We start from the raw sequence: 18,624 nt of genomic DNA on the forward strand, positions 1-18,624 counted from the left end.
TTGTATATGTAAAGCTTGCAATGAAGTAATAACAGAGTTGAGCATAATTTATAAAGAAAAAAGCAGCTGTGCATCAAAAGATATTTTTCAGGAAAAAAATATGAAAAAATCATCTATTGCCTGAAAACAAAACATTAATTATGGGGGAAATACATATTTTTTAAAAAGAAAATGCTAAATACACCTTGTGAGATGCACAGCATGAGGAACTAAGCAAGCAGTCTAACTGTAGGGCAGAACACAGGGAACCAACAGATAGAGACCCAGTTGTAGATTTTCAAGGGCACAAGAGGAACTGTCTAATGAGAGTTATGGACCTGTCAAGACCTTGCATCTCTGATAAGCTCCCCTATAATTTACCAGTGGGTCAAAGAATGTGGCTTCTCTAAATTTCAGAAATCTAGGAGTGGGCAAGAAAGATTGCACCGGCTCTTATTTCACAAGAATTTTCTCCCTAGCCAAAATTAAAGCCCCAGGGTTCAATTCTTGAAAATACACATGTGGATATTTATACCAGCTGCTGTGTACCAACTGAACATGTGAACTATTGTGCTGGTACAGGGACAGCGCTACAAGCTGCCAGCAGCACTTCATTGGGAGATAGCCTGTAAGAGGGGTGGTCTTCACACAGTGCCCTGCATATAGCAAGTCCTGGCAGCACAAAACCCTTCACTGCTGTCCAGAATAGTAGCAATCATCACTCACAGAAGGTGACCAGGGAAAGTTCTTCCAGGCTTTTTTGTATTGTATTTGCCTACAGCAAATGCACCAGATAGTAGCAGCAGTGTCAGATGTCACCTTTAGACTTCATGCATGCAGACAGAACAAATGAGAATGATCTAAATTTAAGTCTAAGCACTAAGTCTACACTCGGCTCCAGATTCTGCTGAAGATCTCCTGAGAGGCTGTGAATAGGATATGCAATTCTTCTTTTTCAAGCTGTAGCAAGCAGCTAAAATACTTCATATCTGCTTCTCCCCAGTATTTTCAAGAAAAATACATCCAAGTCTATGACAGTGCAAATACATTTTTAAGTACTATCAGCAAGGACATGGGAAAACAATGGTTTCTTATTCATCTCTTACCAAATCACTTGCAACCACCTGTTGTCTGTTGTTTCCATTGTAATCACAAAAATCGATATAATCAAGGTAAGCATCAGCAAAATAGAGAAGTTTGTTTGGGTAATCAATGGAGAGTCCATTGGGCCAGTAGATTTTATCGTTAATAATCACTGTTCGCATTTTGCCATCCATGCTGGCTTTTTCAATTCGAGGGTTTTGGCCCCAGTCAGTCCAGAACATTAAATGAGCACTGAAAAAAGTAACTTGCGGTTACCAGTCTGGAAAAAATCTAGTTGCCTATTGAGAAACATTACATGAATACTCATTAACCAAAAAACAGAAACAACCTTTTTCAGAAAAATCCTACACAATGATACTGAAATTACTCATTTCAGCAATATGCTTACTTAAGATATTACCGTAATTTCTGTTGTAAAAACTCTTTTAATACTTCCACTGCTGTTTTCATTTGCCAATAACAGCAGCATGTAGAAGCTACTGTTGTCACTGTTTTTCAATGTTGATTATAATCTGATCATCCCACTGCTAAATAATAATTTGATATGGGTATGTACTTTTACAGACATGCATTGGTAATATTAACAGCACTATAACTAAAGAGCCCCATGTGGCTGGCAGTAAATAGAGTTCAAGGCATTGAAAAGCGCAAAAAAAAGTAAAAGTTTGTACATGAACGGTTCAAATCATTCAAAACATTCCATTTACTCTATGCCACTTGCTGTCTGAAATGAAAAGGTGCTTTTGTGATAACATTAATACAGCACAGATAATTATTTTAGAGTTGGGGCTATGAAGCTACCTGTTCCTTGCCAGGTAGGCATACCACATTATACTACATGGAAGTTTGTGGTATACCACCAACCGATAATGATACATGAGAATTTTCAATTTATAGTTCTTAACTAGGAAACAAATGTAGGAAAATCTGTTATACAGACAAAAAAACAGCTTGTTACAGTGAAACAAAGCAACAGATTACAAAGAATTACTATATGACTTTAAATATTAAATTAACTCCATAAACACACTATTTTAAAAATTTGTCTTAAGTTTTCTCTTCCACTTGTCATCTATGATTACAATACAACTAGGGCATATCTCAAATTTGAATATTGTTACATAATAAAATATGCATCTTTTCAAAACAAAGCATAAAAAAAAAATCTTACTCAATTCTGGGATCTAACACTAGTCCCCTTGGATTTGTTATATTTTCACTAATCAGCACAGTCCTGTGGCTCCCATCCATTTTAGAGACTTCAATTGTTTCCAGAACAAAGTCTGTCCAGTAAAGATTGCGACCTACCCAATCTACTGCTATACTTTCAGTCACGGTGACACCACTGTCAAACACCTGTTTAATAACAAAAATTAAAAAAAAAAAAAAAAAAGGGGGGGGGGAGAGAGAGAGAACAAACTAGTTGATATTAAATTTTTACCCTTTCCATTTCTATGGATACGGAAAACGGGGAATAAAATCTCCAACATTTTCTAGGTCTCTTATGCAGAATGAGTCACAATGTACATACTAAAGGAGTGACAAAGCATATACCCAAACACTCCTACTAACTTCAGTGGATCTATTGAAGAAGTTAGCATCTACTAATAGGAAAATGAACTTATAGCCTGATGTTAAAAAAGGGCTTCTTGAAAGCATTCCCTTTTCTTTTTCAAGAAGTTATACGAAATGTTGGCTTAGTATCTACAAAGTTGTTTCACTTTGTGTTACCTCTCTTCTTACTATGTTGGGAATTCCCTCTTCCCCTTTGTTAACTGGAGATACAGTGTCTTCATTTTCTCTTCACAACAAAGAGACAAGAATAACTCAGCGAAACTTACTATTTTTCGGTCAGTCCCATTTTGATAAGCACTCCAAATTTTATCCTGTGTTGTGTCAGACCAAAAGATACGATCTGTGATTGAATCAAAATCAATAGCCACAATATTCCTCCCATCACGAACCAGAGAATAAATACTGTGTGACTGAGAAGTGATGTTGTCCACAACAATTTGGTTACGACTTGCTACCAGCAAAAGAAGATTCCCAGACTCTGTCAAAGGAAAGAAATTAAAATAAGCCAATAAGCTATGCAACAGTAATTCTGTATGAAAAAGAAACACTGAGTAATTTGGTATGACTTTATAGCATCAAAGCTATTGTATCTAGATATACATATTGAAAGGACAAATTCAAATCCATTCTCACGCCAAGATATTTTATCCTATCCAGTCTGTCCATCCTGACTTTTAGATCTACTTTGGCTTTCCTCCATCCTTTCTCCATCATTTACTCTTTCTGCTAGACTCCCCTTCCAGTCTCATATCTGAACCTTGGGTCCTCTTCCCCATTGTCCAACCAGTTTGCTGCTGACATCCAGCCTTCATTCCTCAATAAGCCACTCTCAGCTCCCAGTCCTGATTCAAACCCCAGAGTTCCACCAGTACCACCAATTACTCTACACAGCCTGGCTCTTCCTCCTTTTTAGCCAGCCCACTCTTTTTTCCCCCTTTAGACTGCATGGGGACCAGGGAGGAGAATATGCAGATTACAGGAAAGCCATAGGCTGTTGTGGTTAGATTGCTGTGCAGCAGCTTACACTGGTAAGTTGCTGAAAAACAACTGAAGAGCAGAAATCATAAAGACAGCAAACTATAAGAAACTCCCTGTTAGTAAGGGCCAGGCTTATCTGCAGGTAAATTGCAAGTCTTACACAACCCGAGTACAACCCTAAACCAGGAAACCTGTGGTGACACATTCCACGGGATATATGGCTGCCCTGTAGTGTCCATGTACTACATAAGAGACACAGAACAATGGACAGCTAGGTTGTGACACTGTTGTTTGTTCTTTAGAAATGAGCAAAGTATGGCATAGGTACTAGGTAAGTCTTGTGAAAGCCTGAGATTTAAACACTCTGTGAGCACTGAACTTCAGAAAAAGCAAATTTTAGCCTATGGCCTACAGATGCTTGACATTGCTTTTCTCCAGAATATTATTTTTGACCAATCCAGGATTAAAAACTACAGTGTTAATTTAAATATATTAGTTCAAGAGAATAATAGTTTCCAATTAACCCCTCAGCTGACAATTTCAATACTCAAGGTCATCTGCCATGAACAACTTTAAGTGGCTGTTTACATCAGCTCTTTTAAAAGAGAACAATATGAAAATGGCAAAGCTTAATATTTTCCAGACACTGTTGTCATTCTTTAGGTTCCTCACCTGCTGCTTTACAAGTCTTCCCATTGGTTTCTAGAATGTATCCTTCATCACAGTAACACCTAAAAGACCCTCTTTCATTGTAACAATGCTGACTACAGAAGCCTGGAGGGTCACATTCATTAATATCCTCACAGGTCTTGGAGTCATTTGCAAGCTGGTACCCAACAGGACAAGTACACTGAGCTCCAAAGGGTCCTTGAATACATTCATGGGTGCAGCCGGCATTATTGTCAGAGCAGCTCTCCTGATCTGAAATGGGGTTCCAGAAGGAAATAAGCAAATAGTTAACAAAAGCTTCTTATGCTAAATTTCATACTTTGCAATTGCATTACTAGCCTAAGACTGCTGCTAAAACATGACTGCACAATCATCTCACATACAATATGAGACTGGACTGAGGCCCTTATGCAAAATATAACACACCCAGCGCATGTAAAGGCAGATAACATAGCATGTACTTCTGAATCCCATTAAACAAATGCTAAACAGAAGGCTGCTTTGTCTAAGAATTCATAACAAAATTTAAAAAACTAGGTAGAAATATACAAAATGTTACTGTACCATTCCAAGTCTAAAATTGTATTAACAAACAATTGTATAATCATACCTGGCTGGGGTTCATCTGAGAATGTGCATTGATTAAAGAGAAGAAGAAAGAAGGAAGGAAAGAAAGAAAAAGGTTATGCTTAAATCAATCCATAATCAACATAAATATAAATTCTGGCTACACATGAGCTTTTAGATTTTTTTCATGATTTCTGGAGTTAGAAATTTAAAAGAAAATATTATGGACTAAATCTACTAAGGACTGAATCATTTAAACCTAAAGCATACCGTGCTTTAATGAATGTGTTCAGGAACACAAAGCTCATTCCCATATTGCTATATAAAAAAATATATCTAAGTCAGTGGAAGTCACACTTGAATTCAGAGCACAAGACTGGACATAGCTAATGAGTTCATCATTGTAGTCTCCTTTCACTGCAAGCAAGTTCCACTTAGTAATCTGAGCTCCAATTTCAGCGTGCTTACAATTACTGCTAGAGACATTGCTGCACTAAACACAGCATGCTGAACATTCCATTTCTTCCTGAAGCCATAGCACATAGTAGGCTATAGTAGATGCTTGAACAGTCACTTACTGCACAATGGGGATTCATCAGCTCCATTAGGACAATCAGCAGAATTATCACATACTCTGCTCAGATTCACGCAGATACTGTGACCTGGACATTGCCATTGCCAGCTGGGGCACCGGAAGGGTTGAGTAGGACAATCCCTCTCATCGCTCATATCCCTGCAGTCATTATCACCATCACAGATCCATGCTCGATAGACACAGTTGCCATTATCACAGCGGAAAAGAGATGGAGGACAAGTCCTGGCAGGACACCTATGATGTTCATCCGAGCCATCTGCACAGTCAAGATGGCCATCACATTCCCAGTTAGCAGGAACACAATTGCCATCTGATTGACATTGGAATTCATTCTGGTGGCACATCCCTGGTGGTCTTGTAGCTAAAACAGTGACATTCAACAGTTTAGAAACTGTTTCAATTTTAGACAGGAAGCAAAATCACTTAATCTCTTGCATAAGTAGTTACTTAATAGTAAGACTTAACAGTATTCTATTAAGAACTGTATTGCTTTTAGATCAGGCCATAGAATCACAGTCAGTCAATCTACATGGCATTTCAGAATCTGATTAATTTAAATCCTATTTTATAATATAGTGAATGAGGCAATCCAGCTATCGTTACACTTTGAGCAAGCACATATTGATATCTACATATATTCATATCTATGTGCATGCCCAAAGCAATATCAAATTACTTGCTGAAACTAGTTTTCACTGCCCTGCATTGCAACATTTTAACTAACTTAAATGTAAAAGATTACTCAGTCTCACTCTCATGGATACAAGGTTTTCAGTTTTCTAGATTAATAGATTACTTAATTTTACTTTTAAACCCTGAGATTGAGGTGCCAAGTAAAACAAAATGTTACAGTCAAAAGGAACGCAAACTCTACTATTTGCCAGAAAAATCTACTCTTGAGCTGGAACCTACTGTGTTTGAAATTTCTGCTCAGAAAAACAATTTATAGATAACTTTCCCTAAAAAGAATTTTGAGGTTTTTAAGGACAGAAGTGCCATTTATTTGATATAGCAGATAAAGTAAATTTTCAGAAGCATCACCTAGTAACTAAAGCCTTTTTTTCAGCATCAGTATACTTACGGCAATCAGTCTCATCCGAGTGATCATTACAGTCAAAAACACCATCACACTGGTAGTAAGTGCTGATACACTGGTCTCCACTTAGACATTTAAACTCTGTGGCACTGCAGTTATATACTACAAAATAAAAAAAATGGTTGATTTATTTATTTTACAGAGCTAGACTGCACCCAATTTTTCTACAAGTGCCCAAGTCAGGTACGATATCAGGAGTCCAAGTTCCATTGAAGACCTGATTTCCCTAGGCCACAGAAAATGCAGTGACCTTGGAACCTACAGAAAACAGAAGAAACAGCTTTCAGCCCTCTGCAACCAGCCTAGAGATCAAAGGGCTTACTAAAATGCTAAAACAAGCATCACAAAACAGGGTTAATTTATGGATAGGTTTATTATGCATTCTGCTATCTTGGAGCTGGTAATATGAGGTCACCAAAGACCCCTCAGGGGGCAAGAGTGATGAAACAATAAAGAGGCGTTCAACAAAGTTACACTTACTGCAGTCATGCTCATCAGCACCATCTATACAGTCTTTGTCTCCATCGCAGACATAGAATGGGTCAATACAGCGATGGTCTGGACACTGAAATTGCCTGGGTTCACAAGTACCTGTGAAAGCTATTAAGAATGACAAATAAACACAGATGTGTTTCTTTTCTCTCTTCTGTAATCAGCATAATACTGAGATTGTAGAAAGACACTAACTTGCAGCATGTAATGCAGCAACCAGTAATCATACAAATTACAAGCACTATTATATTAGTTTCACGTAATTGTTTATTCATATGTAGGCTTGGACTCATGCAAAACAAACAGCAAATTCCACTCAGTGGTAAATAATGCTAAAGAAAGTATATGGAAAAACTACTGGTAAAAGTATATGGAAAAACTACTTCTGGTAAAAGCTTCCAGACTAGATTAGCTGACTACACCATAGTCATTACTGACATCACTCATGAAATAAGCGCTTAGAACATCTAGGCTTTAGCTGCTTTTTGCTGTAAATTGCAGCACCATGATTATAACTATCACAGTTGCCCTTTTTTATTTTTTTTTAATTATTTTTCTGCAGTCTACTAGGCTGTGGTAGTTCAAGTTAGATGAGTTTTCCACACCTTATGGACTGCAAAATATTAGTCTAACTTAGATATTAGGTCTTTCTTCCTAATTTATCAACCTTACACCAATAGACATCTCTATGTAGACATACGCACATGTTTAAAAAACAACAGACAGTTGTGATACTCACTGCAGTTTTTTTCATCTGACCCATCACCACAGTCATTATCAGTATCACATAGCCAGATTCTAGGAATACATCTATTATTATCACAGGTGAACAGGGTTACAGGGCATGAAGTGGGTCCTTGTGTAGGACAATGCAATTCATCACTGCCATCAAAACAGTCATTATGTTTATCGCAACGCCAGCGACCTGGAATACACTGTCCACTGGCACAGGTAAAAGCTGATGAAGCACAAGTATTGTCTAAATAAAAAAACAAAACAGGAGGACACTTTTATAAAGATCTCCAAAACTTGCCTTCCCTGCCAGAGTATTAAGTACATTAGTATACTTACAGAATGTCTAAAATATGCATCAAATTAAAAAATGCACATTTGCTTAAAGTTAAAATGTCTGTCATGCCAACGTGCTGCAGAACTGAACAGAATACTCACAAGCATTTTTAAACTGCAAGAATCAATACAAAACTAAATTGTTAAGCACTTCAAAAAAATCTAAAGAACAAGAAATATATCTTCAAGTAGCCATTTGCTTTATACTTTCCTTTTCCCCAAAAGACATTCTAGTTATTCTAAAATATCCCACTAATAAGAAATAGAGTTTATACTTTAGTCATACTACTCCTATGCATTAAGGAGCATATTTTATTAATATGTCCTGTTTTCTTGTTTGTGACTGAAAAGAAAGAATTAATTCTGAAGAAAGAAGCACCAAATATCTCATAAAAGCCAAGAATTCTACAGTATCTTATCAACCATAATTATCCAGCTGTTCTCTCAACAAAATATTTTGTGTGAGACACTTTACAGTAAAACCAGGAAATGAACCAATGTGCTTTTAATCCACTTCACTGTAAAAATCAAGACATAACAAGTTCAGAAGTGCCCAAATATAATGAAAGCCATAAAACTTTTATTCAGATGTTAAATGAAATAAAAAGTGCTACTCTAATCTTAGAGGATGTTAGACAATGCATATGATTTTGTTATTTTTCTTATGGTGCTATTTTTTAAACATCTTCACTTTTATTAAGATGGTTTGTCCCTCCCCATGCATCAAGATAAGACAAGCAAGTGATATTTCAACATCTTTCGAAATTTACAAAAAACTAAGAAGACAGACAACTTTTTTTCTTTAGAAGATAAATTTTTGTTACTCTGTAAATTGAGTTTTGGGAACTAGTGAGCTATGATTATTTTCGTGCATTCTTTAGGTGGCCAGTGTTGACTCCCATATTCCCATGAGTTATCTGAATAACTTACAAAGTAACTTATCTCTCAGGTAGATTTCAGGATTTATCCACAGGTGCAACTCTAAAAAACAGGGGTTTATTCCACCAAAATCAGACTGACCCATCAAACTTTCTGAACTGCAAACAACAAATACTAGCTGTGAATTACAGGGATTACTTACTTAAAGAACCGCAGTTTTGTTCATCACTGTTATCATGGCAATGATCAACACCATCACACTGATAGTACTGAGGCACACATCTTCCATTACCACAGGAAAAAGAGTAGGAACCACACTGCAAAGTAGGTGGTTCGTTGGATGGATCTTCAACACACGTCAGCTGATTTGAAGCCAGCTTCATGCCATAAGGACAACCACAAACTCTCTGAAAATTTGGTACTGGGAAGCAGAAATGGCTGCAGTCTCCATTGGGATTTGTTCCTCTATTACAGTAGTTAGAGCCTTAAAAAGTGATAGAGAAGATCAATGCATACACTACTGGTAACAGCTTGGGAACTATTAAAAGTGCTTAGTAACTGTAAAAGAATGATTTACAAAAAAGATGCTGTAGCAAATCCTGATTTTGCATACACTGCAAAACAGGGTCAAGTTCACTGACAGTAAGTCATAATAACAAGTCCCACATTCCATATACTCTTCATTGACACAAACGTTTAGGGAAACCAAGAACGTACTATTAAATTTCATCCAATTTTCTACCAATTTTCAGCAACTGTCTGGAAACAAGTATACTACCACAAACGAGGAGCTTTTAGAAAGGCTGGGAATCTCGATCCAATCTTTGGACACTGAGCAGGTGCTGAGCCTTAGCACACGATTTGATCATATGTTTAGTAAGTGCATGGGGTGTTTTACTAAATTAACTGCAATACCAAATCCTTGTTTTATATCATAGAATTGCATAAATTTAGCAGTGAAAAGAAGAAAAAGATAGAGACTTGTACCCAGTGATTACTTTAAGAATAGTAGTTTAATTAATACATTTTTACATGATTCCTTAAAACAAATAGTTCAGTTTAATTAAAACTTCTATTGGAAAAAGAGAAATACAAGGTTGTAATTGGTGATACAATTACACAAAACACAATGGAATCATAATTTCATTTTACGAGGTTATTAGATAAAGTAACAGAAAGTGGAGGAAAATTGCATAGTGTCACAAAACAGTGAATTATACGACGTGTGATTGCAAGTGCCTGTGCTGCCTCCCCCACATGTCAGTTAGGATTCAGTAAAGCCACTTCTAAAATTGAGAGTGGAAACCTGCTGTCATGATATTTTGTCTCTAATTCCCTATTTCATGTCTTTCATCTGTACAAAAGAGCTTACCTGTTTGGGAATGAGCATCATATGCTTTAACATGCATAACGTTACTAATGCCCCTCCTAATAATAGTCATTTCTCCGCCATCAGACTTCCTCACTCGAATTATTCCACCAAGTCTCCAATCAGAGAAATAGGCATAACCTGTTTTGAAAGACATTTAACATATAACAATTGCAGAGCAATATGTCATAAAAGATCAAGCATCATGAGAAAAAACAGCAAAGTTTTTCATGTCAATTTAATAATTTTTCATAACTGTTTCATGAAAAAGACAAAAGGACTTCTTTCACTAATGCAGTCAAATTGAGTCCTTCAGTCATAGGCAGACATAACCTAGAAAAACAAGCCCTCTCAGATCTCACTTAAATTGAGATATAAGACTCAACTGACGTTTCACATTCCAAGGCAATTTTAAAAGTAATTAAGACCCCTTCCAAAAAATCTTAGAATATTTTTTAAGGTATTTCTACACAAAATCAAAAGTGGTCAGATGCTGACATCTTCTTCACACACGACATAAATCCACTGATAAAATCTACACACAATTAATAAAATCCTGAAATTGCTGATCATATCGAGGGAGGTGATTTACCTTGTCTGTCCAGCAGGAGTAGCCACCTTGGAAGCTATAATTAGTACAGCATATCTGCCTTGCTGCACTAAAAGAGTTACCTGATCTTCCTCAAACTGTTTAAACACAAATATACGTAAAAACAGTCCTAAAACCAAGCAAGAGGTACTAAATATATAGTTTTAATGTAAATTTTCAACAGTGTTTTTTTATAGGAAAAGCATTTTATAGGGAAAGTATTACAAAGGCCATGTTATTTTACCTCACATACTCACAGATCATCAGATAAAAAGAAATCTGTGATAATAGATAGTATTTTTCAATGCCAGACTTACCTCCAAAAATAGTAAGGCCAAACGGGTGAGTCATCTGAGTAACACGTTCAAGAGTCCGTCTGTCCAGCCCATCAAAGGTGCTGTGCTCAATTTTATCAAAAAAGGCATCCACCCAGTACAGTCTTAGAGAACTAGAAATAATGAAAACGTCATATCTCTTCAAATGATATTATGTCCATTTGGAAGCACTAACTTTTTCTCAAATAATAATCTTAAACCTGACAAGAGGCTATTGGGATGTGTGGGGAGCGATTCTGAGAAAATCTTACCTTTTACAGGCTTTTCAACAAATTGAAAAAAAAAGGTCTTCAATACAAAAGTGCCAGTGCACACAACCTGACACAATTCCTTTATTTTTAATCCCTAACAGCTTAAAGGAAAAAGTACTATTGCTCAAAAACAGCTCTAGCTGTTTCTCTGTCTTCTGTGTTGTCCTTACCTCCAGTCAATGGCTAGGCCATTAGGCCAGCCTAGTGTTGTATTCACAATTGGCAAAGCATGGGATCCATCACTCCAGGCCCTCATGATCTTAGCAGGACGGAACCAATCTGTCCAGAATATATACCTGAAAGGACACATGTCCAAAGACACATAAACCCAATGATATATCGTAATTAAACAGAGCAAATATTTGAGCAGCATTAACAGTCTTCTTTGTACCATATCTTCGTGTACCCTAAAAAAAAAAAATACAATTTTATGTTGACCATCTCCCTCTCCTCAGCTGGTAGTGTTACCAACTGATAAAAACTTTTATCCTGTGTACAACAACTTCCAAAATCTTCAGAAGTGGTTTGTCCCTTCAGATAGGAAATACCTGTAACTTTGTTAAAATTGTTAAGGATTTCATTTAAGTATTGACAAGAAGGCAGAATCAAGCAAAAATGTGTCTTCCAGGTAATACTTACAAGTAAGCATGAGTATTACAAAGAATTTCCTCCTGATCCTTTGACTTATGCCTACAGTCAAAGAGTTGAAGCTAGTGTTAAATAACTTTACAAAGCAGTGAACAAAAAAGGCCGGGATACCCAGGGATCCAAGTTCAGCTGTCTTCTTGTGAGATTACTTCCAAAATAGTATATTTGGTTACTAAACATGAAAATTCAATATCCAAGAATTAAGAAATTCAGTAGTATGGCAGTAGGAAGCTGAACTATGCTGTGAAAGAAACACTGTTTTGGCATGGCCAAATAACACAGACTAATGCTTGAAGTTAAGCATTTCCATCAAAGAAAAGCAGGGCTTCCTTTTATGTACACAGAATCACATCTTGTAAGATATGTATCAAATACAGTCAGTAGTATCTAATATGTTTCAAATAAAAACATTCAGATAGGAAAAATAAAGAAACCAAGGTTAGCATTCTGGGAACTGAAAGTAAATTAAAAATAATTTAGAAAACTTTCTCTTTCAACTAGAAATAGTTTTCTAATCTGAGTGATACAAAGAAACAAAGTTCTTTTGCCTGTTTATCAACACACAGGAGTAAACAAAAACAATCCTGGTGCTTTTATGCTTTTAAAGAGAATTCTTTTGAGTGCTTCTTTCATGTGGAATCTGTATCACCTTGCCCTTTCCTCTGAGTGTTGTATCCTAGGCCAGAATAAAAACAAACAAAATAAAGACAAGAGAACTGAAAAGAGATGGTATTTTGGAAAAGAACACAAATCCAAACAGAAATCCAGAATGAGACACAAATTTAACCTCACCGATTCTGCTTAAACCATAAATTTGTTCATATAGTTTCAAGTAAGAATCAAAGCTAAACCTACCCAATAACAGGATGAATCACTATTGATCGAGGATTATTTAAATTCTGAACAATAGCTCTCCTAGATTTATCTGCCAGTCTCATCACACTAATGCTCCTGTACCGAGGGTCTGTCCAGTATAGATTCTTTGAGATCCAGTCAAAGGCCAAATCTTCAACACTTTCCACTCTATTAGCCGTCAGGATTTCTCTTCCTAGAATTTATAACATGCATCATGATTGTAAATGTTCAGGAACAGAGGAAATAACATGATTGCAGTATTCTGTTCACAAAACTAGTGGTTCCCCTTGGTAAAAATGCTGCCTCTGAATATAAAGACCAATAACCACGGGGAGGGGGTGCCCTTTGCTCCAGGCAAAGGAGGTATATGTTGAGGAGTTGACTATATGTGGACTTAATATATATTTGATAGCTATTATAAATTGAAGAGAAACATTCTTTGCACTACCACAAACAGGACTTCCAAAAATCTCACAACCATAATGTTCTTTTTCTGTATTACAGTATCATAACAAACATACTGCTCTCTGTATAGGGAAATTAAAAAGAGAAACTCAGTTTCATACTACTGAAGGGCATACTAGTCTGCATAAACAGACTGGTGATGACAAATACTAGTAGTGAGAAGTGCTACAAATAGTTCACTCCCAAACATATTCAACAAGTTTGTCAAAGAACAGAAGACAGTGAGCTTAATATGAGTTGAACAAACACTTTTGACAAACATTTTCCAGATTACTGTGGTGACACTGAGATTTATCTGTATATATCACAATGTGACTTTTTGTGCTTCTTTTTAGAAATATATATCCTACTCTCCTTCACACAATTACTTTGCAATTCCTAAGACTGTTTCTCACCTGAACCATCGGTTTTCTGTTTATAGATCATGTCTTTACTTGTGTCTGAAAAAAAAATGGTGTCATCCTGAGCACAGAAGTCAATTCCAACAAAGTATGATGGGCTCCCTGTTACAGGTATGATCACATCTTCCTGGGTGGAGAGATTGAATGGGATCCCCCGCACTGCCAGCTGGGATGAAAACAGCAGGAACTGCTGCACAGCTGCAAAAGAAAATATCGGACTTATTCATAAGGTGAGACAATTCAGCATTAATTAACTGTAAAGCTTTATTTTCCTTTGGCAACACTAATAGCCTGGAAACAGAAAAAAAGAAGAATGAGAAAATAGGAATTTAAATATACAGTGACCTAAAAACTGAATAAGAAAAATAAAACCCAACCCAGAACATTAGGTGATATGGTAAGGTATTCCTCTTGCATTGCTACTGTGGTCCTAATACACCTTTACAGAGAACATTAACCCTATGGAAGCAGAAATCATCTTCTGTGCTCACCTCTTTACAATCAGCTGTAAAAAAAAAACAACCTCACAGGCTTTGTGGAGCCACCATATAACCAGACCATATCTGAGATAACCAGATAAATGTATGGTCAAATAGTAGAACTAGAGACAACATATCTGGCTTAATTTGCCAACAGATACACATGGCAACCCTCCCATCAGCAACAATTCTGCACTCAAAAAGGAAGCAGCAGATTTCTGATGGAAGCCCACAGCTCCAAAACTGAATCTCTTATTGTTTGCCATATGTATTTCAAAAGAAGACCACCAACCTAATCTGCAAATTACTGCACAAGAAAGCAGCTTTACATGTTCAAGGTAATGCAAAATCTGCATACTAGCAAGCATCCATGCTTGATTTCAGAATTAAGATCTTAATCATACAGCTTTCTACACGTATTCCATATCTAACTCTCTTAAAATGCTCATAGAAGTTGGTGAGTTTAAGTTGTTGTGGCTTGAAATGAACATCAGCAGAAATTATTACATTTAACTCTGTCAACAAGAGTTGTGATGGAAAAACATGAAGTCCTTGGCATGTGAATCCACAAAGCTACTGAAGAGAGGAAGGATGTTCTAGAAATACTCCAGAGCTAGTGGGAATAGTGCCAACAACCATAAGGCATTTTCTTACCAATGCAATGTCGTCCATCTATGTGTAGATCAAAGCCCAGTATACATCTACAGCGATAACCTAGTCCATCATTATCTGTTTTGTGGCTGAGAACACAGATCTGTTCGCACCCCCCATTATCACTTCCACAAGGGTTTCTTACTGGAAAATAATACAGATAGGGTTATAACTTCATCTATTAACCTAATGGCATTATTATCTTGATTTTTCAGGATTTTTTTCAACATTCACAATAAATCATGTGGACTCTGTGGGAATTACGTCACATGGAAATCATTCACCAGCAGTTCTACCCTGGAATGCATCAAAATCACATCAGAGCGAACTGGCATTCAAGGTATTCAGCTCTGTACAGAGATACTCAGCACACAGCACTGAGGCCATAATCTGGGCTATAGTTTTCTGCATATAGATCTGCTTCAGAATTGTATCTCCCAGAATCCATTCACACTGGGAGCCTTTTCCAACTGCACCCTCATTGCAGTGTTGAGGAAAGCGTGCCAAACACTGCTCATAAGCACAAATTTGACTCTTCCAAATATCAATACATTTAATAAGACGCCCAACTCTTAAACGTTGCATTTGACAGTTCATTAGCTACAGGAGCTGGATGAAACCACCGTGTGATAAAAGCCAGTCCAGTTTTACAATACAAATTTATGTATCGTAATTATTAATTCTTTACAGCAAAAGTAACAGGCTCTCATAATTTTTTACCAACTTTTGGTAAGATAGTTGCTAAACTTCTCTTAATAATCTACTTCCTGTCTTACCATATGGCTGTCTAGCAGCATGGTAAACTGTCACTCCATAAGGTCTCAGTGAAGACTGGTAGATCACTTGAGGGTTAGATTCTGTAAATTTGTTAGCTTTCACCACTGCCATTTTAGTCCAATCAGTGAAATAAACATTGTGTTCAAATAAAGTTATTCCATACGGGTGAGGAATCAGTGAGCCTCCATGAGCTATTGTTCTCCTGTTGTAAAGATGGTTTTAAAATTACTTACAAAATATTATCTAGAAAATAAATTTATTAACAGAGGAAAGTATACAGGATTATTAATTCGTTCACTAGCTTTTGCTGCCAAAGTACAAATGAAAAAGACCAAATGAACTGAAGAGATGAAGCTAAACTTACAGGGTACATAAACATAAAAGATACAGCAGTGAAAATAGAGCAATCAAAAGCGTTAGCAATTTCCAAGAAAACACAGTGAGTAAAGACGATGACTCAAAAACATAGAAAAAGATTCATAATTACTGAAAGAAAATTAGAGAAAGAGGCCAAATAGAGGAAGTCAAAAACATCTGTAGCAATTTTAAATACTCAAGAAACCTTGAATGTAACAAATTTACATCTGCAACAGCAACTGGACAAAAATAAAATCCTATGTATGCAGTTAAAAAAAAAAAAACCCACAACGCTCTTTGGCTTGAACTAAACACCCATGCAAAACCAAGGAAAACCAAATGCTAACAAATTTTATCTATTGCATGCAAAATACTGTGTCAATATTTTTATGGATAAAAATTAGGACATGAAGAGTGACATTTAAGTCCTCACACAACACATAACAGTAACACTACAATATTATTTTCATGGAGTCATGAAGGCAGGTCTACAAAATCAGATGAATTCTACACCTTTACTCTATCAGTTTCCTGGGTGATTTAGGTTGACGCTGCAGGCATGCAAGATATGACATAAGTGGACAGTAAGCTATATTTTAACATTTGCAGACTATGCCATTGCCTCTTGCCCACTTGCACAACATCTACAAGATTTTCGGTGTTGCTGTGAGTGATAAGTTTTTATCTCCAAAAAACAGAGTTTAAACACATTCTTGTCTTACTAATCCCTGATAAAGGAACAAAGATACCAGCATTATTTTTATAATTTTGTAAGTGAAAAAATACATTGAGCAATAAGCCTGTCAAATGAGCAGAGGACTGTTTTTCAAGTCAGTATGTAAGAGGTATGCTAAAGGGGACATTTTTTTCTTGTGCTTGAGTAACAGAGACTAATCAGAGATGCAGAGATAAGCAGGCTTCTAAACACTACGCTGTAAGATGCAGTCCCATAAAAACTCAAGGACTCCTTCCCTGCATGCTGTGATATAGTTTCCTCAGCATCACAATAGGGTGAATGATGACTTCATTTCTGACAGCAAAGGTTTATAAAATGTAAGAGCACTTAATAGCCATTACACAAAGTGGTGCTTTGAAGTGAAATATTTCAAATAAATTCATTCATGAAAAAGATGCAAAGAAATGATGATGGAAGACAATGTATATAACTCAAAAATAATAAAAAGCATATGCTATAAAAATGTGTACTGTACTGGTAGACTATAAAAAAGTACGTTATAAAAGAAGTGCAATAGGTATTCAAGGTAAGAAAAGAACAAAGAATGATGGAGGAATTAAGGATTGTCTAGAAGTAGCATGACACCACAGATATCAAGAAGCATCACATCATTATGTTGTAATTTTCATCCTTTGTGTATCTCATTATGCTAGACAAATCTTTCTTTGAACTAGATACAAAATAACCAGTGTATCTGTAACCTCCAAGGAATAATATTTCTCCTACCTTTGAAGCCCATCATAAGTCACAGTCTCAATGTAATCAAACCGGCTGTCAACCCAGTAAAGTCTCTTTGATACAATATCCAGAGTTATTCCAGCAGGCCAGCCTAATTTTGTTTTTATCAAATCCTGACGGTTTGTGCCATCCATGAAGGCCCTTTCCACTTTAGGATCGCCAGACAGACTATCCCAGTCTGAGAAAAACAAATAACTATAAAGGAAAAAAAACCAAGAGAGTCCCATGTTTCCTTGAGATTTAAAAAAAAAGACATTTTACATGGAATTTAAAACAAGTACCCTTTCAGGACAGAGCTTGATTCTCAGCTGGCATACTATGAAAACACACTTTATACCTCCTGCCCAATAAATAACTTGCATTTTCTTTTATAAAATGAATCTAGAAAGAAACATGCTTTCACCGAAAAGACCTCCAAAATACTGAGTTCCTTAGTAAAATACAGACTTAAGTGTACTGCCAGAAATAAACCAGTGACAGATAGATGCATCATGGAAGCAGCATCCAACACTACAAGGTGCATGAAATTCTTCTTCCCATTCTCTGAGGATCCAAGTTTTCACAGCTCACATACATTTTTGAAGCCTGTTGGGTTGGGAGACACTAGCTTCCCTGCCTTCACTCCACCCTTCATTTCAGATAGTAGGAGGTCTGTGGATGGTGTCACAACAGAAATCCTTCAGGATAACATCTACTCTTCTGCAGGGCAATTCCACAGTTCCTCTGTTTTTAGAGCTGCTCATACACATACAGCTAACTCTATCCATAAAACAGATTCTGTACATTGGGCATAAAAGCAGTGCACAGCCCTCCCATAACAATTTCAGGTGCAAGAATAGATTAGGAGAGAATGTAAATGTTTAAAACATTTTATATCTGCTTCTAAAATGACCACCCCAGCTATTTCTTAGTTCTCCTTCTTTTGCATGGGAATAGAGGAATTTCTGACATCTTTCACCATTACCTGATAC

General features: G+C 36.5%; 1 protein-coding gene across 1 annotated transcript in view; it reads right to left on the bottom strand.

Moving 5' to 3' along the window:
* LRP2 (LDL receptor related protein 2) overlaps positions 1 to 18,624 on the bottom strand; it is a gene marked incomplete at both ends in the record, with an annotated part of 128,707 nt that overhangs the window by 66,967 nt on the left and 43,116 nt on the right. The window contains 17 exons of the mRNA XM_082001851.1: positions 1,086 to 1,314; positions 2,255 to 2,439; positions 2,925 to 3,136; positions 4,309 to 4,557; positions 5,451 to 5,828; positions 6,549 to 6,665; positions 7,044 to 7,163; positions 7,795 to 8,034; positions 9,205 to 9,486; positions 10,375 to 10,512; positions 11,278 to 11,408; positions 11,717 to 11,842; positions 13,050 to 13,242; positions 13,910 to 14,113; positions 15,049 to 15,189; positions 15,822 to 16,024; positions 17,642 to 17,848. Coding sequence (XP_081857977.1) covers positions 1,086 to 1,314; positions 2,255 to 2,439; positions 2,925 to 3,136; positions 4,309 to 4,557; positions 5,451 to 5,828; positions 6,549 to 6,665; positions 7,044 to 7,163; positions 7,795 to 8,034; positions 9,205 to 9,486; positions 10,375 to 10,512; positions 11,278 to 11,408; positions 11,717 to 11,842; positions 13,050 to 13,242; positions 13,910 to 14,113; positions 15,049 to 15,189; positions 15,822 to 16,024; positions 17,642 to 17,848 — 3,355 coding nt within the window. The remainder of the gene's footprint in view (positions 1 to 1,085; positions 1,315 to 2,254; positions 2,440 to 2,924; positions 3,137 to 4,308; positions 4,558 to 5,450; positions 5,829 to 6,548; positions 6,666 to 7,043; positions 7,164 to 7,794; positions 8,035 to 9,204; positions 9,487 to 10,374; positions 10,513 to 11,277; positions 11,409 to 11,716; positions 11,843 to 13,049; positions 13,243 to 13,909; positions 14,114 to 15,048; positions 15,190 to 15,821; positions 16,025 to 17,641; positions 17,849 to 18,624) is intronic.

This window comes from Phaethon aethereus (genome assembly GCF_964289735.1).
Source record: "Phaethon aethereus genome assembly, chromosome: 6".
Classification (NCBI taxonomy): Eukaryota; Metazoa; Chordata; class Aves; order Phaethontiformes; family Phaethontidae; genus Phaethon; species Phaethon aethereus.